This window comes from Dysidea avara, chromosome 9 (genome assembly GCF_963678975.1).
Source record: "Dysidea avara chromosome 9, odDysAvar1.4, whole genome shotgun sequence".
Lineage (NCBI taxonomy): Eukaryota > Metazoa > Porifera > Demospongiae > Dictyoceratida > Dysideidae > Dysidea > Dysidea avara.
In genome coordinates, this window is record NC_089280.1 from 12384089 (window position 1) to 12407040 (window position 22952).

A 22952-nucleotide genomic window follows, 5' to 3' on the forward strand; every position below is an offset into this window, starting at 1 on the left:
CTACAAACAAATCACCCTGTAGAAAGATCAGCTAGAAGGAGTCACCTTGTAGAGAGTTCAGTTACAAAGAAACCATCATGCAGAGAGTTCAGCTACAAACTAGTGACCTTGTAGAGACATCAGCTAAAATAAATTACCTTGTACAGAGTTCAGCTACAAAGAAACCATCATGTAGAGAGTTCAGCTGCAAACAAATCACCTGTAGAGAGTTCAGTTACAGACAAATCTCCCTGTAGAGAGATCAGCTAGAAGAAGTTTCCTTGTAGAGAGTTCAGCTACAAACAAATCACCCTCTAGAAAGATCAGCTAGAAGAGGTCACCTTGTAGAGAGTTCAGTTACAAAGAAACCACCATATAGAGAGTTCAGCTACAAACTAGTGACCTTGTAGAGACATCAGCTACCTTGTAGAGAGTTCTGCTACAAAGAAACCATCATGTAGAGAGGTCAGCTGCAAACAAATCACCTGTAGAGAGTTCAGCTACAAACAAATCTCCCTGTAGAGAGATCAGCTAGAAGAAGTTTCCTTGTAGAGAGTTCAGCTACAAACAAATCACCCTGTAGAAAGATCAGCTAGAAGAAATTACCTTGCAGAGAGTTCAGTTACAAAGAAACCATCATGTAGAGAGTTCAACTGCAAACAAATCACCTGTAGAGAGTTCAGCTACAAACAAATCTCCCTGTAGAGAGATCAGCTAGAAGAAGTTACCTTGTAGAGAGTTCAGCTACAAAGAAACCATCATGTAGAGAGTTCAGCTGCAAACAAATCACCTGTAGAGAGTTCAGCTACAAACAAATCTCCCTGTAGAGAGATCAGCTAGAAGAAGTTTCCTTGTAGAGGGTTCAGCTACAAACAAATCACCCTGTAGAAAGATCAGCTAGAAGGAGTCACCTTGTAGAGAGTTCAGTTACAAAGAAATCATCATGCAGAGAGTTCAGCTACAAACTACTGACCTTGTAGAGACATCAGCTAAAAGAAATTACCTTGTAGAGAGTTCAGCTACAAAGAAACCATCATGTAGAGAGTTCAGCTGCAAACAAATCACCTGTAGAGAGTTCAGCTACAAACAAATCTCCCTGTAGAGAGATCAGCTAGAAGAAGTTTCCTTGTAGAGAATTCAGCTACAAACAAATCACCCTGTAGAAAGATCAGCTAGGATAAGTCACCTTGTAGAGAGTTCAGTTACAAAGAAACCATCATGTAGAGAGTTCAGCTGCAAACAAATCTCCCAGTAGAAAGATCGGCTAGAAGAAGTCACCTTGTAGAGAGTTCAGCTTCAAAGAACCATCATGTAGAGAGTTCAGCTGCAAACAAATCACCTGTAGAGAGTTCAGCTACAAACAAATCTCCCTGTAGAAAGATCAGCTAGAAGAAGTCACCTTGTAGAGAGTTCAGCTTCAAAGAACCGTCATGTAGAGAGTTCAGTTACAAAGAAATCACCTGTAGAGAGTTCAGCTACAAACATATCACCTGTAGAGAGTTAAGCTACAAACAAATCTCCCTGTAGAGAGATCAGCTAGAAGAAGTTACCTTGTCTACAAAGAAACCATCATGTAGAGAGTTCAGCTACAAACAAATCTCCCTGTAGAGAGATCAGCTAGAAGAAGTTACCTTGTGGAGAGTTCAGCTACAAAGAAACCATCATGTAGAGAGTTCAGTTACAAAGAAATCACCTGTAGAGAGTTCAGCTACAAACAAATCACCCTGTAGAGAGATCAGCTAGAAGAAATTACCTTGTAGAGAGTTCAGTTACAAAGAAACCACCATGTAGAGAGTTCAGCTTCAAAGAAATCACCCTGTAGAAAATTCAGCCACAAACAAAATGTCCTGTAGAAAGATCAGTTAGAAGAAGTTACCTTGTAGAGAGTTCAGCTACAAAGAAACCATTCTGTAAAGAGCTCAGCTGCAAACAAATCACCTGCACAGAATTCAGCTACAAACAAATCACCCTGTAGAGAGATCAGCTAGAAGAAGTTACCTTGTAGATAGTTCAGCTACAAACAAATCACCCTGTAGAGAGATCTGCTAGAAGAAGATACCTTGTAGATTGTTGAGCTACTAACAATTCACCCTGTAGAGAGGGCAGCAAGAAGAAGTCACCTTGTAGAGTGTTCAGTTACAAAGAAACCACCATGGAGAGTTCTGTAATAAATATATGTATTATATATATAATTTGTACATTTACTGATAAAATCAGAAATATTTAAAGTACATCTGCTTCATCTTTTCTTCTTCCTGTGGTACAGAAAAAAAGGACAGGTTAAAAAAGTCCCAAAGCCGGCCATAGGCCGGCTTTGTGGTATACAAATACAAAAAGAAATGGAATCTAATCCAAAACAGCCAAGCTGTAAAAAAACAGTGCGGCCCTCAAAAAGGCTATGGTGAAAAAAGATGTGAAATCTAAGGTGGCGGCCAAGAAATGGCTGTGATGGTAGGTTAATGGTAAAAATTTTAATAACGGCAATTTAGGTGATTTTTTTGCCAAGACCAAGCGGCACAAAAATTCACCTGAATTGTCGTTATTAATTTTTTTACCGTTAACCTACCATCACAGCCATTTCTTGGCTGCCACCTTGGATTTCACATCTTTTTTCACCATAGCCTTTTTGAGGGCCGCACTGTTTTTTTACAGCTTGGCTGTTTTGGATTAGATTACTGTTATCTTGAACACAACTTGGAGGTAAAACGCATGTGTGGGCATACACTTTACAATTTGACAGATCGTTTACTAACCGACTAGTAAGGAATATTTATTAGTTTTTAAGTCACTTCTGACCTTATATGTACATATGTGCCAATCTCAGGTTCAAAGACATTGTTTGCTGGTTCCAGTTGCAATGATCTGGTTGCTGGAAAAGGAATGGGGTAAGTACTCAACTCAGTAAAGTAGAAAGTCAATTTTGCCATGGGGGAAGTGCACATGTAAATAAAAGATGTGCAAGGCCAAACATTGTTTCTGTGTAGGCCAGATCAATCATAAAAGAAATGCGAAAAATGTAATTGATAATTGATCAATAAAAGGATAATATGTGGCACAGGAACAAGAGAAGTTATTGTGATGGTAGTGAATTAAAAAGCCGCTCTGTTTGTGATACTCTATTATAATCTGTGCTTAATCTAATAGAATGCATGTGAATGTTTGGGTATTGATGCTCGAATGATTGACTCTCTTCTGTACTTGTATAGATTTTATGTGTTTAAAAGCCTGGATTTTTATTTCTTATAACTGATTTTGGACAAGGCATTCAAATAAATCTGGTATCCATTCAGGCCCAGGAATTTGTTTCTTAAGAGTAGTCTCATGGTACCCTACACCAAAAATATCGTATTGTATGCTTCATCCATATACTTTATTAATGATGAGGTTTAATTTCTGTAGGCGTATGATCATCAGCGGACATTTTGACAAGAAGATCAGATTTTGGGATATACAGTGAGTCTTGCTGTGTTGTTAAATCACTACATGCCTTATATCTTACTGTTATTTCAAATATATGGTGGAATTTGTGGTGGAACCTTCATACGATCATCTACTATATTATGGAGTAGCCAGCCCTTCAGGGATGGGTGGGTACACTCACCCACACATTTCACCTCATGCAACTATCTAGCAAAAACTGCAAATCCATCCTCAGTGGACTCTACGTACACTTGTTTCAAAAGTGCATAAATGTATCTAGCTAGCTAATAACATGCCACACTACTGTTCCTGTAGCTTATTTCACTAGTCTAATGTTACTGCATGAATGATATAGAAGCTAGAAATGAAAACTGAATTATTACACCTCTTTGTCTTGTTCTCTTTTAGCTCATCTGCACTTGTACGCAACCCATTCTACTCCAGCCTGACTCTTAAGATAGTTATATGGGCTTAATTCAGTCACCACTGAATCCGTTTTCCGGCATTTCCAACCAACTAGTCTAATGTAGTAACATCAGAGAATTTAGAATTTGTTAATCACTTTGGCCACTTATCACCTCACCAACAGCAGAATCCATGTTGCTCCTCACAAATCAGTATTCTGCGGATGTAGAAAACTGGATTCCTTTTTCCTCGTGTCAGCCTAAAACTTGGATCACATGGTGCTGTGCATTAAATAGAAAGCATCAAATACTTAGATCATGTGATGTAATCATTGAACTTGTCTCAATATGAGCTGTTGATTTACAATGAAAATTTGGGCATGTACTACTTGTTTCTTGTTTGTAATTAGTGAACGGGTGCCGCTGTCCAAGGAAAATTTGGGTGGGCATGTACCCACCAGGCTTGTTGTAATTACCCACCGAAAGTAATCAGTACAATTACGATTACTTTTTGAAGCCAATCTAATGATTACAATTACAATTACTTCAGTATGTACAATAATGATTAATAATTACAATTACTTTTCAATCACTACTGTACATGTGGGGTTAGAGCTGGGTGATATACTGGTATTGTTAATAATCTGTGATATTTAAGTCATACTGCTTTTGATACCGCCTGCTTTTTTTAATACCGCCATACCATCTGGGCATTATGGCCTCCCGTGGGCTAACGCTTGTTCATCCCATATTTAGAAGGTAACCAGACATGTGATTATTAATGTTTGTAGGCAGGAGCTGATGTAGTTAGCTAACCAAACTATGTAAACAAGTTTGTTAGTGGTAGTTTGTACCTGAGGCTTGCTGATCTACCTTGGGTATTTGGTGCTTTTTTTGTGGTAAGTGATTAATACCAATAGCTTTTACATTAATACTGTGATATTTAGTAATATCGTATTATGGAAGGTATACCGTTTGCTATTTTTCAATAATGCTCAGCACTAATTGGGATACAACAATAACTTACTTACAGTTCTCCAGCATTAATCTTAAGGTACGTCTATTAACTCTTCAAACTTTTTTGGTAATAGTCTACATATATTTTGGTCTGACAACATTGCCACTATGGTTGAATACACACTCAAATGGTTCAAATGTTGCTGCTATTCTTTGCTTTTGTACTTAAAATGGGGTATTTATTTGCTTTTATCTTCCAAAATTTTAAAGGGCTTTCATCCTTTGTAAACTCTGTGTTATCCAGATACATTTAAATGTTTCTCTACTATTGAACATTATGTACTCCATGGGTATCCCACACTGTACATAAAATGTTTATAACTATATGGTCAACAAATACATGACATATAATTTCAATAATTTACTGTAGCTACATGGGCCACATGTTATACACATGGGATTGTGTACACAAGTTATGGAGTAGTACTTTTATATAGCATAACCTTGATTACTTAAATTTAATTACATAATGATTATTGACTGAATAGCTAATTACAATTACAATTACCATTACTTTTATACTCAGTGAGCAATTACAATTATAATTACGATTACTTGAAAATTGCTAATGATTAGTAATTAATTACAATTACAATTACAACAAGCCTGGTACCCACCCAAGCCCACCCTTGGCTACACCACTGTTTGGGTAACTAATGTCCAGAGCTCCATCCACTTACTCTAATAGAAGCACACTATTGGCAAAATACTATAAATGAATACTCAGTTTTGTCTTACAGATAATCAAGGTGTGTTTGGATATTTGAGGCTGGAGTCCACTGCATGTATAGGTTCATATATGTGCAAGTGAACTCTTGTTAAATAGAGCCTACTTTTATGAAACTCCTACTGCTCTCAAACTACTCTAATTGAGCAGTCACTGGTATTGTGCGAATAGTAAATAGTTACTACTATGTTTCTATGGTTACTAGGTCTGGTTCAGCCAATGAGATCACTCTTGATGGAAGAATAACATCACTGGACCTGTCACCAGGTATGTAACTTTTAATGCATGTAGCAACAGAGCTCATAAGCACTGCATCTTGTAGCAGCATTTAAGGGCTCCTCCTAGCTTGTAGTGATTTGCCTGTATCAGGGACATAGGATGGGATTTGTAGTACGGGGTTTGTAGTATGGGGTTACATGTGAAATACTGTAGGACTTCATGTAGTAAACTGCAATTAGTGCTTATACAAAAGAAAGTATTGGTTAATTTGCTTTAATACACAAAGTAAAAGTTAAATATTCACAATTTGCTAATTTTGTACTATGACTATTGTGATCTTACATGTATGCAATTGAGGTAATATTTTTATATTTGTGCCATTATCTAGCTCAAGACTTTAGTTGTATGCATGGAATTTACATAAAAAGACTGTCTTAACATTTCATTATTGTTACAGATGAAAGATTGTTGTTGTGCTGCTCACGAGATGATACCCTAAGGCTAATTGACTTGAGACAAAACTCCATCAGTGCCACGTTTACTGCTGATGGGTTCAGGGTCAACGTGAACTGGTCTAGAGCCTGCTTCAGGTAACAGTATACTGTACATGTTGTACTGTGTTTTTGTACATAACTAATCTTAGTGATATTAGAACTATCTGCCATATAATATGGCATTGTTACACGTATGTAGTTTAAAGAATTATACATCCTTGTTTATAAGCATGATCTAGTTTATGCAAGTGATCTATTGGCCACCAGTATTGGGTGCAATTTACATTCAAAAATTACGGGTACTAGCTCAACTATATTTGCAACTCCATGAGTGGAAGATGGAGCCATTTATGCTTCCAGTGCAGAGTACCCTTAGCAGTGTATGCATGTTCCTGATATGTTCGCACCATGTTACCTTTATCTACACATGTAGTCCTGATGGTCGGTATGTTGCTGCTGGTTCATCTGATGGAACGTTGTTTGTGTGGGAGACTATCACTGGAAGTTACAATAATCCCAAACAACACAGGTAATGTGTATGCCATATATGTATATACAATTTTTTAATTTGGTGCATGTTTGAGGATCACTCATTCCACAAGCATTACCATTGATTCGACATAGAATCTGTGTAGTATATTTTCTTTGATAAAGTATAGTAACAAATGGTTTCTGGTAGTGATGTAGACTGATAGTACCATTGCTTTTCAAGATGGTGGTAGTTGTTGAACAAAGTTGTTATACAGTGGAACCTGTGTTAGTCACCTGAACTAAGCAGTCATCTTTATGTAACTTCCACTGTCACAAGGTCCCAAGTAGTGACTTCCTCAGCCAATAACGTGGCACCACGATTAGCACCAGTATTACAATTTTCACACTTCCTACCTTTCAATGAACGCTATCTGTCTGATTTCAAAGCAACATTCACATCAAACTCAGCTCGCCGTTTTTGTACTAATAAACAGTATAATATTATGGTTGGTGCGAGCTTAATAGTGATTACTTAGTCATAGCCACTAAAATGCTGCTGACCACTTTTCCTCTATAACAACCACCTGTATACAAAGGCCAAAACTTTCTGGTCCAAAGATGACCATTATACACAGGTTACACATTACTACTCAATTCCTGGTTAGCAGAAATCCTCAAGTTTTTAAGCTCTGAGGCTTTTGTGCAATGCAAGCCTAATATTCTTAACCCTCATTTTTTTGCAATATTTATTGTTTCTTGCACACTTTATGGAAGTATTTTCTATCATTGCAGTCATCCAGTTGTAGCATGTGCTTGGCATCCTAATGGACAAGTGGTTGCCAGTGTTGATCGCCACAAGAAGATGATCATCTGGAAGAGATAAATTGTCACCATTATGATTGATATTTTACTTTTGTGCATTTTTACTAATGCAATTTGGTAATTATTATACTTATATAGAACATGTTGGAATATGTATAACTGTATGTTACTAGATTTCCTCTCAGACTGTTTTGTTCAGTTATGCAGGATTAAAATATGCATACATTAGTTTATGGTTTGTATAGCTGGGAGTACTTGGAAATTTAGTATGTGTTTTTGTATTATTTAATAGGGCTGCACCGATTCCACTTTTTACCGATACTTCAAATACCAAGTACTCAGCTGGGAAGTATCTGCAAGTACAAGTACCGATACCAAGTGCCTTAAATTAGCTACTTCATAGTGCACACATTTATTATATAGTACATTTCATGGTATTCTTGTGCACATTTTCAGTATGGTTCATGTTTATAATGAAGTAGCCAATCAAGATTTACAAAGAAGGAAGCCACTGAAATGCAAACCAGTGGATATTCCAATATTCTTCTGGAGAACTAAGTGTAGATAATGTCATAATGGTGCTCATAGGCGGTGGAGACAGGGGGCCATGGCCGCCCCACTTTTATGGGACACTGTTTGCAAGAAAAATCGAGATGCTCTAATAGAACAGTCAGTATCCGGATACTCTAATAGAGCAGTCACAGTATTCAGAGAAGCAGTGTAGCAAGTTACTTAGCTACGTGTGTGTAGTTAGATATAGAGCAGCTATTGTCATCAGGCTGTGGCCTTTTTTTTTTTTTTTGGTCTTCAAATTACAGTTGGCCTGGCCCCCTCACTCTTTGGCCTTCTCCACCGCCCCTGATGGTGCTTGCAAAATCACAAAATATTCTAATCACTTCTAGCTACCTGATTGCTCTATTAGAGTTATTGACTATTCTATTAGAGTATATCGATCTTTTTCTCAGTAAAACGTTTTCACACGTAGGTTTCAGCATAGATCAATAATTTTGCTGGTAGTTATTAGTGTTACACTTGATGCTTTTAGGCGTCCACTGTGCTAGTAAAATAAGTAAGTACATACAAACGCTATTTTATTCTCGCACGTGATAAGAATCGATAGCTATTTGCAACAATATAATGCGGACCGATTCCGATACTTCATGAAAACAGCAGTATCGGCCCGATACCGATACTAGAATTGGTGCAGCCCTATTATTTAATGCTATTGATGGTGAACATAAAGTCTTACGCATATAAAATTCTATCAAATGTTGTAGCCTGGCAAATAGTACGTACTATATTGACTTATTTTATTAGAGTGGAATGGCTATAATTTGAAGAACTTAACAGTGCATAGCCATTTTTCCGTATAGATGGTAACTGGTGTTTTGACACTGGAAGCTAACATTGAAGTGCCTGGAAAGCACCTTCTCTGAAGTGTATATGTATGATTTACACTTTTAAGTTGCAAAACTATACAACAACTTGTCACTTTAGCTAGAATTATATCAAAGTAATATAACCCTGCATACTATGGTGCCAGATACAGGCTGGTATGTACTTGACTGATCATTCACCTTCACTGTACGTTATAATATTGTCCCACAAGATGTTGCACTATATACAGTTTCATTACCAGTGTTAAACAGTTAGATTTTGTGCAGGTATTCAACAGAATCTGACATTTCTCAGTACCTAAGGTGACTTATAATTGATAAAAATTATGCTGGTCCTGTGATCATCTTACAAGTATACCATAAAGGATTAAGGCTCATCAAATATCTAGATCATCTAGCTGGACAGAGCTGGAGCACTAATAGTATTGTACATGGTATATGTAGGTTGAAATTTTTATACCAACTTTGTACAAACAATAAATGGCCAATGTCCAAGTTATATATGCTGCACAAATGTGGTCCCACATCAGTACAGATTGAATCAGTAATTGGTATATAGGCCTAGCCAGAAAAAAGCTTGGGTGACTCCCTTAGTCTCATTGGACTCAATCAACGATTTGTTTTCAAACTGTTGCAGTTTCTAGCAACCATAAGCTGTTAGTAAGTTTACTTTCTAAGAGAGGCTGCTGGTGTGATTGCTGAACCTCTAACTAAGCTTTACAATGAATTGCTACATTATCTCAAAGAAATGGTAACAGTCTCATATAACACCAGTCCATAAAGGAGTAATAACCTTTTTACAACCTCATCAAGGAGCTTATCAACATGACAAACCTACAGAAGATAATTTTATTCTACTGTGGATACAAATACGTCTCATCTCTATATATAGAGGCAAATTGTGCTGTTTTCTTAGCTTTATGGAAAGCATTTGATTCCCTTGATCACTGCAGTTTGCTCCAACAGCTGTTATCACTTGGAATATCAATCACTAAATATTGGTTTTAAAACTGTCTATATAACTGCTCATCATCATAAGAGTTAAAGACATTGAAAACCAGTTTTCTTCATGGAAACCAATGAAGGGTGGAACTCCACAAGGAAGTCCCTTAGCACCTCTATACAAACAGAATTATCTTGGATTAGTTTTTGACAGTCAGCTGACTTGAAACGATCAAGTATCCAGTGTATGTAGGAAGATGTCATACTATCTGTATCTCATAAAATCCAACAAGTCTGCAGCTGTTCTCCCTGATAATATCATTAAACTTTTGCTAGATTCACTGGTCATGCCTCACTTGAATTAAGCTCTGCCAGTATGGGGTACATCTCTAACACAACAAACTACAGAATTCAACATTTACAGAATTGTGCAGTCCGTCTCTTATCTCAACAAACATGACCACATCGCCACTTACTATATATAATCGATTACGTTTGAACGATTGGTAAAGTTTCGTAGTACTTGTGTAATGTATTATTACCTTTATTCTATCAGGAAAATCCACCAATTGAGTTTGGTAGCTAAGAGAGAATAAACGTCTTAATGATTAAGACAAAATTATACATTACAAGCATACAGGGGACACAGGGGTACCATGTGCTGATGGATCAGTACAGGAGCCCTGGCAAGACTAAAGGTAAATTAAATTACAATACACAAAAAAAAACAAAAAAAACTAAATCTACATATACGTAATACTTAAAGTTTACCTAAGGTGGTCTAAAAGATCCCAGCCTGTCATCTTATTTCATGAGGACAAATTAAAGGCACTGTTACCAGATTCCATCTTAGCTTCACGCAGAAACTTTTTGCTACCAGGCCACCCATTGGTAAAGTTCATTTACCTGACCTTATTTGTCAACTTTTATAATAACTCAATGCTTCACTTCCAGGACCGCCCACAGGAGGGGGGGGGGGGGGCAACTGGGGCATTTTTCCCCGGGCTCCAGCCTGAAAGGGGCCCCAGGAGGCCCCATGAAGGGCCCCCTGAATACCTGTTTAAAAGATCGATATACTCTAATAGAGCAGTCAGATCTAAATACTCTAATAGAGCAGTCACAGTATTCTTCAGAGGAGCAGTGTAGCAAGCTTATAGATAAGGAGATATGGTTGGTGATGGGTAGCTAGTTATTGGCATTGTCAGCAGGTTGTGACTTTTTATTTTTTTTTATTTTGGTCTTTGACTTACAGCTTGGGTGAAGTTGTGATTCAGAATGGAAACCTCCTTGCCTCTGGGCCCCCACTTTAACTCTTTGCCCTGGGCCCCTTAATTTCTCTGGGCGGCCCTGTTCACTTCATATACTAATGCTTGATGTGTATTTACTGTTTTGTTTTATTGTTCTTGTGTTGTTCTTGTTACTGTACTGGTGTTGTTCTTTATATTGTTTTTTGTACATATTCCAACAAGGAGGAATGGCTTTAGTCAATTATTGTGAGTTTAAATTAGCTACATATCAATCAATCACTGTGCCAGCAGAAACAAGAATTGATTGAAGCCATCATTGAAACAGTACTCGCACGTGCACACACACACACTTCTATTTCAACAGAATATCAAGACTGGAATAAATTACCATTCATCGATCTAAGCCAGCCACTATCAGTCATTAAAACCAACATCTACAATTATCTACATCAACACTTCACATTTCAGCTGACAATCCTTGTACGTATCATTTTTGTTGCAGTTGTTATAACGTAGGTTTATCTAGCAATTTCTCGGTACTTTAGTTTTGTAGTTAAGTAAATTAAGTTTAACGTTTTTGGGCTGCCAACACGGGTTGTTGGTTGACCCTCAATACATTTAGTGTATTGTAAAATGACCACAGAGAAGTGTTAAATAAATACTGGTGTGGGCAAGCAGTGAAATATAAATAATACTACTATGTTAAGTTCAGGTCTGGAGAGAACCAAGTATATGTCTAGTATGGAATTTAAAAGGACTACAGCTTGGAAACAATTGGTACAGTGGTAACTCTCAAAGTGAGAGGTCATTACTAGTTTGATTCCTGCTGTATGCAATTTTTTCCATTATTTTTGATTTTAATGAAGCTCATACATGCCACATTGACTGTTCTATTTAGGGTATTTGCCGGAGTGTTGAAATTATCATACACCTGTATGAAGTGACAAATCAAATCCGAAAGTATGTCATTTTATTTCATGATTTCCAGCAAGATGGTGGATGGTATCAGTTAGTTTATGGATATGCAAACATACTGATACTAAAATAGAAGTTTGGAAACTACAGAGGGTTTGGCAAGGGGGTATACCAAGGTAGCAGGCTAGTGTATTGAAGCTGAAGCTGCTGTGACATGTTTTAGGACTGAAGTTTTTGATGTAGGACCATGTGCATTTCATTGCATAGCATTCCAAGTGTGCCCATGCATGGGACAGTGTTGCAGATGCAGCTAGTTTTTATACTCACTAAGCAACTGCGGAGGATTCTCATAATGTTACGTGTGATTTGACTGACAGGTCCATCAATTGACTTATATGATTTGGGAGTGGGGGGAGGGGGTGCTCAACCCACTCTCCCTCCCTTGGATCCACCTGTCGCAGAGAACGAACTATAGGTTTAGGTAATATATAGACTACTGTTGTACTAAATAGTTGGAGTCATTAGGCAATTGTTGTATCACGTGTATGTTGGAGTTTGTGATTGTGGGTATAACACGTGTATGGAGAGCGTTCGAAGCAATCGCTTCTCCGCCATTGTCGAGTAGAACTTGGTCGTTCCACCAACGAGCTGACTACATTTTGGTACTGTGACCAGGTACGTGTCAATACTGTCATAACCACGCTACACCGCCACTGCACTACGCCTCTGTCCATAAGTTTAGGCACTAGATCATTCTGGACCCCCGTATTCTGTCCGTGGCTACTGGTATTTGCATATTTAAGTAGGTAGCTAAAGTCTTTGAGCAGGCTGTAGGTAGGGCTGTCAAGTTGAGCTAGTCACATTGAGTGAGATTTACCAAGCTACCATACTACTTTCAAAAAATCTAAGTAAATTACCATCTGAGACCAAAAAAAGAAAGAAAAAGGTCTTAGAAAAATTTCGGACAAAGTCAAATTCGGCTACAACACCGATTTAAGCTATCGATTGTTTATAAAGTACCTCATTAATGCTCAAAAAGCATATTGTCACATGAACGGCTAGTGAGGAGACTGCGTGAGAGTCACCATCGTTTGCGTGTGAGCGTGTGAAAAGACCCGAACGTGTGTGTCACACGCCTAATGCGTGAGACTTGACAGGTCTGTGTAGGACCAGGTGTCCTACAGACGTTCAGCACTTGTGCTGTAAAGCATTTTTAAATAAAAAAATAAAAGTACCTATGTGTCTGAGGGATAAATGATCGTTTTTCTTTCTTTTGGGGACATTGCACGTAAGGTCAAAGTATAAGGTAAGTGCGCCTAATTCTGGACAGTTCCTAACTCCGGACACTTCCAATGTTTGGCGTCATATCTCCAAAACATATATACAGCATTTACTTGAAATTTTAGGTGATTAATGCTTCATATACAATGATGCTGTAATCCTAAAATCAGCTTTAAAGTCCTGCTAGTTTTTCTAAATGAGGTGATCATTTATTGCCGTGTGTGGCAAAATTATCAAAAATTCTTTGATAATCGCTGTTTATTCCCATACTCAAAGAGCTATCTGGCTGATTTTCATACAGTGCAGAGGGACAACTATGATTTACCACTGTATCAAGTTTCGTTTGCAAACAATCAGCCAAACACTTGCTATGGACGATTTTGTAAGAGCCAATTTCATTGGAGCTGCATAAATATTTGTGTAAATACACCTAGATTTGAAATACTCATAACTCGGCAACAAAGGTACTATGACTATCAAAATCGAGTGTGAGGTGGGCAATAGATGCACGTTTAACGTGGCGGTGTTTAAAATTCGAAATCAACTTCGGAAGTGCTGTATCAGGCGTGATAAAAAGTGTCCGGAGTTAGGAGCATGCACGAAATTTACACATAGTTGAATATTGGAGTGCAGCTCCTCGACGGATGGAGATATTTTGATGAAACTTGCAGGACTGATGCATCATAGGATAGGCTTTATCACCATATTTTAAGGATTGAGAAATTCCCTTGCATGGTGGAGATAGAGCACCAAAAGCAAAAACTGTCCGGAGTTAGGAGCATTTACCTTACTGTGCTCCATGAATCATGTGACTTGAAATCGCAAGCAAGCATCACGTGAAAAATGACTGAAGTGTACCAGTAGATAGCTGAACTTTTGTTACCTATGGTAAGTGTTTTGTAGTGCTATGAAAGTTGTATGTTAATTAACGCATATTTGTATGCATTCCTGTTCATTTGCGAATATCAATACTATAATGCACCTATATGTAATGCCCCAGTATCACTAATACGGGCTGAGGGTGGGGGAAGGTTGAGGATGGTGGGGGAATTAATGGCTATATTTCCCCGACATAGTGGGGATTTATCTTCACTAAACAAATTCACTCAGACAGCAAAGGTGTGTGGTTTCACTTTAGGAAGGAGTGTCGTGTCTCGGGTGCTAGCTATTACTTTCATTCTAGAATCCACTCGAACCAACTCATCACTAGACTAACACCACACGAACGCACAAATCCCCTCCTAGTCCTAGTCTCGCGTGGCCAGACCGCTTTTTTTCTCTTTGTCATTGGGTAGGGAGAAAAAAGGGTCTGGTCCGGTTCGAATCCCACACTCGTCTTGACACTACCTGGATAATTTGGGTAGTGTTAACCAAAGAAATGTGATGCATCTTTAAATAGTAGTCGCTTGCGTCTTTGATGTATCGCGTTTCTTTGGTTAACACTACCCAATTATCCGGGTAGTGTCAAGACGAGTGTGGGATTCGAACCGGACCAGACCCTTTTTTTCTCCCTACCCAATGACAAAGAGAAAAAAGCGGTCTGGCCACGCGAGACTATCCTAGTCCAAGTATTCCCGGGTTTGTAGGTCGACACTTGGTCGGGGTTTGCATCGCTAGTACTCCCCCAGTAGGTGGGGAATTGTAATTTTCAGTGATGCAAATCCCCACCTTCCCCCACCTCAACCCGTATTAGTGGTAGTCGGGGATTACATTGATAGGTGCATAACTGAGATGCAGTCCATGTTATTTATAACTATGCCCATCATTTTGCTTGCTAACGCACAAATCTAAAATAAATAGCGTTATTGATTTAGTGGCAACGTTGTGTACTATGACTCCTTAAAAACTATAAGGCTTTTTTTAAAGGATAGAAAAACCGGCCCTAATGGCACACCCATGCATCCACCACACTGTAACTCCAAGCAAAGATGTTCTAGGGTTTTGTCTATACCTACACCTACAGAACTAAAACAACAGGACTTACAGAGCAAAGGATAGAAGAGAAGAAAGAAGAGGGGCTTAGACAGCCCTGAGGCTTTAATTGATTATAACTTCCCAGTACTACATACTATAGAATAACGGATGTACAATCGATGAAATCTTTAGAGTACAATACTGATGGTCCACTAGCTCAGGGATAACGGCCGTTAAAAACTAAAGTATTTATTCACCATATTACTTTACTTATAAAAATTAAATTACTTATACTTAGAGTTACATTTAAGGGGGGTGGGGTGTGTTGGAACATCCACTACATAGGCATTAAAAATGAAATGTAGAGTAACTGGCCATTCAACGGACACCATCACATGGACATCGTTATATCAGCTGGACCAGGCTACTAGCTACAATTGAACTGCACTACTTTGAAGTACTTGCATTAATTGTTCTTGCATAAAAATTATAGGAGCATAAACTGTGGATTAGAGAGCTGCGCTTTTCGAGGCCTTCCTGACCATCGATTAATGTACAGAGGAGTGATGCATATGCCAGACAACAAAGGAATTACTTCGACATTGCAAAGAAATGTTATCTTTTAGCTAACTACTTGTCAGTCAATGTACATCATTCTATGTACATCATTCATCATTCCCTTGTGGTTGGCAATGAGTAGTCAGTCCCTCCCTCCCTCTTTAATGCAGTAATAAAGGTGCCAAGTAGCTAGCCCTCAATACATGGACTATATCCAGCTACAAAATGCACAAATTCCAGTGCATAGCTTTGGTAAATGGTATGTTATGGCATTTGAAGTCATCAATGACACATTTTAATAAAAAAGATTTCACAATGCATACATATTATATAGTAGCTACTACAAAAATCAAATCACAAGTACGTTGGCTAGCTAATCACATGCTTGGTTGACTGCAATTCTATAAAGTTTTCTGTAGGCTTCTGCTTCTAAATGTCACAGCTATTGTTTTCTTTGCTTCAAATGGCTAAATCAATCTTCTTAGGTCGGCCAGCTCACTCTAATCTGTACAACGACTGTTGCCTTAACTCATTTAATAAACAATTTTTACAGTGAGTTAAGGCCGTAATGAGCTACACTTGTCGACACTTATAGTGCTGCATCATGCGTGATTATTAGCTAGACAATTAGGCGTCACCTCCCACACACATTGCGAATAGATACTCAACATAGCCACGGTGCATGGGTAGTAGTGTCCGGAATTAGATGCAGTCTGTTATTATGTGGTGTCCGGAATTTGAAAACATACTCTACAAGGATTGTCATGTCTAATGTTTGATAAAAAATACAACCATAGCTATAGAAACTTATATATTCTTGTCTTGTTAATTTTAATAGATAAAGATAAGTCAATAGGGGATAGGGCATTCCACAAGCGAGGTATTCTATTGAAGAAAAATGTCTACTTGCATTATTATTGTTTCCAACATGAATCATTTTGCCACTTGAGGAGGACCTGGTATTTCCATCAGCAAAAGTTATGTAGTCGGTGATATTGGAAGAAGGAGAGGGATACGTTAGTGACTTTAGCGTAAACACTATCTGGTTAAGCTCAAAGGGGTATATTGAAGGTAGTAGGTTGAGTTGTTTGAGTTTATCAAAGTAATCAGAACTGTAGTCATTTGAAATAATTTTTGTTGCTCTCCTCTGGATCTGTTCAATAAGTGTGATGTCCTTGATAAGGTTAGGTCTCCAAATCATTGAACAGCTTGTAACTTGTGATCTTCACTAAAGAAATATACAAAGTTCTCTTGGCTGTCACTGTTTGATGCCTGCTGAAGCTGCGATTGAACAGTCCCAACATTCTGTAGGCCTTACGAATTATGTTGTTGTAGTAGTATTGATCTCAAGATAGGTCTGATGATATTGCAATTCTGAGATCTTTATGCGAGCTGTTTGTTAAGCCTGTTTGTCAGCTATTTTGTAATTAATGATGGCATCCCTCCCCCAGTGCTATGTCAACTGAGGCTGCAATATAACCCTTAAGGGGATGACTGGAGGAGAAATGACAACCCCTGATGCTCATGATGCCCGAGTGCAAAATTGGAAAGCCAAGATGGCAGCGAAGCCAGCTCATCACATTACAATAAGGATTTTTCCACTTGCTTAAGGCTTGACATGCCTTGATTGTGATTGCTTCACAGATAGAACCTGGGTGACTAGGACCATCTTCCATCGGGATCAAGGTTTTTGATCAACAAAAATGTATCTTGATTTGCTTGACTTTGCCTTAAAAAGGGCCTTGATTGCTTTGAACGGATAATTTACCACATATTTTTGTAAATTCTCACTCAGCTGCTAAATTATATATCCCCTAGTAGGGATAATCTATGCTTTTGAGCTATATTGATTACCACTTTCGAAGACTTCTAGATCATTTGATTAACAGCAAATTTAACTCTATCACTTGATTCCCTGTCACAGATGGTTCTACAGGACTATTGGTAGTGACTACCCCTTGACTAATCTCACCAGCCAGCCTGTATTCTTTTCTTTTCTCATTTGGTCGACCAAATGACCAAAGAAAAATACAGGCTGGCTGGCGAGACTAAGATTGATTGGATTTTTAAACTCCATTCACAATTGGTTAAGCTCGTCCTTCCTTGTAGAAAGGACTACCGTGTACATCAAAGGATACTTAGCTAAACCCGCAGAACACAACTTGTTGATATCAAAATAGCTTGCAAGCTCTAAATCACTAGCAAGAGCCTCAGGGAAGCAAAAATGTGCGAGTAGAAGCTACAAACCTTTTCTATGCAGTGCAAATCGGAAAACAGCACTGTCTAGCAAGCCGGATCAGAGTTTTGGAACTGGTTTTTACTGGGATTTCATCTCTTGCCTGCGTTATAAGCTTCATCCGATACCCAGTCAACTTTATACACTAAGTTGGGGGTCACTGCCACATATGAACTGGAACAAGTGTTCTCCATGTCATGATCATCACCATGATGTTGTCCTATCATTTCTCATGACCATACTACAAGCTTGTATTCGTGATGTCATATTGTTTGCTAATTATGATGTACATCAGATTCTCCTGTTACTATCCCACTCACTCTGCTGGTGAGTCCATATCAACTGTTTATAATGAAGAACTTAAAAGACTTCATTGGAGCTTACTTGCCTATAGCCAGTCTTACTGCAGCACATAATCGCAAAACAGTAAAACTACAGAATACCAACACGTAGTTGCAGAACTTGATCATTTCGGTTTTCCTGTGAGTAACACACTAGAAATTGACTGTGTCTTGCTATGCTATGAAAAAATGTTATGAACCAACTATTTTCACATTGCAAAAGAGTTCTTGATAAAGCGGCAGCCATTGCCATCACTTCTTCTTAGAGAATATTTTAGTTTAAATTTGTAGATGTGTATTGTTTGTATGTATTTTTCCTTACCATGCCTACATTGGGTGCAAGTGTTACCAAGAGCATACTTGTAATTGTTGTTATTCTATCAATACGTTGATGTTGATAGCTTTTATTCATCTATTTACATTCAAGCATCTTGTTATGATTTTCCAGTGTATGATGACTATATCATCAGGAACTAATCTTGCGTAGTGCTAGAAGTTTATGATCTGAATAGCTTGTGCCCTTTAGGTATATAAATTCATGAGCTCCTGTAGTATCATGCATACTAACATAGGTTATGAGCATCTATAAGTCCATAAAATTAAGTAGCTGAAGTTTAAATACCGTACTGTTCTATTTGTTGGTAGCTAGCTATAGTTCATCTGCATGTTCTATAATATTATATGTTTGGAGTAGTAATAAACTTAACCAGTTGCCCAAATATCAATTTTACTATTAAAAATAAAACATAAGTCCAGTCCAGTGAATGTACGTATACAACAAGTGGAGCTTGCATATTGTTATTTAACCCAGACCATGAGGTGTCAACTCTAAACTAACTAGTGCAGTGGCTCAATGTGTGTCTTAGAAAGTGTAACATTAACTGTAACTGTCTGGAACTGAGGTACCTACTTGAATTTTGAACAATCATCACTTTTTGTGTTTTGAAGTAGGTAATGTTCTATTAAAGTATTATACTGTTGTGCAGAGTTTTGTTTACAAAAATTTCTCTAATTTTTCTGAACATAAGACATGGGTTTAGCCTACACGAGAAACCTACAATATCCCACACATTATAATGATTTGTGGTACTGTAAAGTGTAATAATTATTTTATTTTAAATTAATTTATATTGATTCCAATGTAACATAATAGATTAGTATCATAATGGAAGATGTAAGTCTGCTGCTACAGTTGGATGGTGTGACTGAGACTAATAGAGTAATTGGCAAGGGAGCTTATGGTCGTGTAATAGAAGTGTCTACGCTCTGTGCTGCCAAAGAAGTTCATCAGCTACTGATCGATGGTTCTAATCCAAACGGTCTACAAGAGTTAAAGCAACAATTTCTTCAAGAATGCCTTCATTGTAGTCGACTATATCACCCCAATATTGTCCAGTTCCTGGGTATCCACTACCCCCATGAAGATTCTGTTTTACCATGGCTGGTAATGGAGAAAATGGACTGTAGTTTGAACCAATATTTGAGGGACCACGAACCAATTCAAGTTTCCCTAATGCTCAGGATGTCTATTCTGCATGACATATCGCTAGGCCTCAATTACCTTCATGTTCAAGGTATCATTCACAGAGATCTCTCCTCTAACAATGTTCTGCTAACAAAATATTTGGTTGCAAAAATCAGTGATTTAGGAGTGGCTAAACTTATTAATCCAAATCAAAACAAATCAGCCACCCAGGCTCCTGGCACTGTCATTTTTATGCCTCCCGAAGCTCTTGTAGTTAGACCAAAGTATGGTAAACCAGTTGACGTGTTCTCTTTGGGCTGTATAACAATTCATGTGATGACTCATATCTGGCCTACTCCTAAAGACAAGACAGAGATTGATGAAAGTACAGGGAAATTGGTAGCTTATTCAGAAATAGAGAGACGAGAGGATTACCTGGAGCTTATCCAAGACCCTGCAAAGCTTAAACAACTTATTTTGCAGTGTTTAGAAGATCAGCCAAAGCTGAGGCCATCTGTTAGTGGTGTTTCTAAGATACTTCGAGAGTTACAACCAGATCTAAAGCTGTCTGCTGTGCAGTCTATTTTGCTGGAACATGAGTCATTACAGGTTTGGAACAGATAATTATATAAACATGTGTCTTTTTCCTTGTTTAAAATCCCAGGCTTCTATTTCCTTCCCAGAACTTTTGACCCGGGCTGTAAATGAATAGGGCCTTTATTTTAGACCAGGTGTATATTTTAGATAGGTCTGAGTGATGCCTGTTGTTTAATTGTGTCACGTTATTGTAAGAACAGGCGAAGTTAATTTATGGTTTATTGTCACTGCCCACATTTTAATTTTTTTCATGTAGACACAAGTCACCATGTAGAGAGATCAGCTAGAAATGATTTACCCTGCATGCAGAGAGATCAGCTAGAACCAAGTCACCATGTAGAGAGTTCGGCAACAAACAAATCACACTGTAGAGAGATCAGCTAGAAAAGGTTACCTTGTAGTGTGGAGAGTTCAGCTACAAACAAATCACTCTGTAGAGAGTTCAAGTTATCCTGCAGAGAGATTAGCTAGAAACAAGTTACATACCTTGTAGAGAGTTTAGCTACAAACATATCACCATGTAGAGAGTTCAGCTACAAATAAGCTACCATGTAGAGAGTTCAGCTACAAACTTGAGAGATCAGCTAGAAACAAGTCACCTTGTAGAAAGATCAGCTAGAAACCTGTCACCATGTAGAGAGTTCAGCTACAAAGAAACCATCCTGTAGAGAGTTCAGCTACTGTGTAAACAAGTTGCCCTGTAGAGAGATCGGCTATATAGAAACAAGTCACCTCATAGAGAGTTCAGCTACAAACAAATCACCCCGTAGAGAGTTCAACTACAAACAGATAACCTTGCAGAGAGTTCAGCAAGTTACCCTGTAGAGAGAAAATCCTGTAGAGAGTTCATCTACAAGCAAATCACCCTGTAGATAGTTCAGCTATATTTCAAGTGACCCAACAGAGAGATCAGCTGCAAACAAGTTATTCTGTAGGGAATAATTGACATGTAATATATATATATATATATATAATTTGTACGATTACTGATAAAATCAGAATTAGTTAAAGTATTTAAAATTTGCTTCATATTTCCTGTGGTAAAGAAAAAAGATAGGTTAAAAAAGCCCCAAAGCCTGCCATAGGCCGGCTTTGGGATATACTAATACAAAAAGAAGTGATACCTAATCCAAAAACAGCCAAGCTATAAAAAAAGAGTGCGGCCCCCAAAAAGGCTAAGGTGAAAAAAGATGTGAAATCCAAGGTGGCAGCCAAGAAATGGCTGTGATGGTAGGTTAATGGTAAAAAATTTAATAACAACAATTCAGGTGAATTTTGTGCCACTTGTCACCTGAATTATATGCAGTCTTTTTGTTATGCCTACGTATCACTAAACTACATACCAAGCAGCAACTATTGTGAAACAACGTTTTACACACAATTAAAGAAATTCATATGGGTATTTTGTTTGTAGCTGAACTCTCTATAGGGTGACTTGTTTGTAGCTAATCTCTCTACAGGGTGAGGTTTTCTAGCCAAATTCTCTACAGGGTGACTTGTTTCGAGCTGAGCTCTCCACAGGGTGACTTAATTGCTTGTAGCTGAACTCTGTACAAGGTGGTTTGTTTGTGGCTGAACTCTCAACAGGATGAATTGGTTTCAAGCTGATCTCTCTACAGGGTGACTTGTAATGGTCTAAATCACTAGTGCAATTTATTTGTATTCGTAATCTCATAGTGAGTGGACTGATTGCAGAGATATTTCTTATACTATTCTTTAATTGTAACACTGTATGCATGTGCGTGTGTGCTTTGTGTAGTATGTGATTGTGGTGCAACGTTTTAATTTTACTTCATGTTTTTGTTAATGGCATACCGTACAGCTTTAGTATACTTATGTATATAATACATTTTGTGTCTTTATTAGGCAATGGAAAAGATTGATGAACTCACTAAAGAAGCACATGCTTCAAATGATAAATGCAAAGCAGCTAATTCTCAGTGAGTCTCAGTGAGTGTCAGTGATTCATGCACACTTGCAATGCACTCACATAATAACTCTAGTTGCAGCCCTTTTTGCTTGTTTTGTTTTAGTGCTGAAAGTGGAGCAACAGCTTCCAGTAGAGATCTGGCTAAGGCCAACAAGAAGATAAAGGATTTGGAGCACAAACTTACTGACAGAGAACGCAAAGTTATGGAGATTACAACATAATTGATGGATAGTGTGAAGAAGAACCGAGATGTGAGTACCCAGTAGTAACTTCTGTGACTCTAGTAGTGGGAGATTGCTGTGTGTGTGTGTGTGTGTGTGTGTGTGTGTGTGTGTGTGTGTGTTACAAATTTGTGTAAGCACCATATATGGGTGTATACTCACGTACGTGCAGGCAGCGTGGTAGTATACAGGTAGCGTGTAATGGCTTATTTGTGTTGATTGCTGTTTTTATATTGGAAACCGTTTGTAATCTCATAGTGAGTGGATTGATTGCAGAGGTATTCCTTATACTATTCTTTATTTGTAACACTGTATGCATATGCGTGTGTGCTTTGTGTAGTATGTGATTGTGGTG

General features: G+C 38.0%; 1 protein-coding gene across 5 annotated transcripts in view; it reads left to right on the forward strand.

Annotated features, from left to right (window-relative positions):
- LOC136267101 (autophagy-related protein 16-like) overlaps positions 1-22952 on the forward strand; it is a 68092-nt gene that overhangs the window by 24534 nt on the left and 20606 nt on the right. For 2 of the 5 annotated variants that reach the window (XR_010706524.1, XR_010706526.1), the window contains exons 16-22: positions 2804-2864; positions 3379-3432; positions 5753-5814; positions 6224-6356; positions 6694-6789; positions 7524-7670; positions 7846-8056. The exons of 1 other annotated variant lie outside the window; for it this stretch is intronic. Coding sequence is in view for 2 of the 4 variants with exons in the window: in XM_066062164.1 (XP_065918236.1) it covers positions 2804-2864; positions 3379-3432; positions 5753-5814; positions 6224-6356; positions 6694-6789; positions 7524-7614 (497 nt within the window). In the remaining 2 variants the exon portion in view is untranslated. Of the gene's footprint in view, positions 1-2803; positions 2865-3378; positions 3433-5752; positions 5815-6223; positions 6357-6693; positions 6790-7523; positions 7777-7845; positions 8057-22312; positions 22387-22479; positions 22628-22952 lie in introns of those variants that run through there. 2 more of the 5 variants (XM_066062164.1, XM_066062166.1) reach the window with 2 other exon arrangements.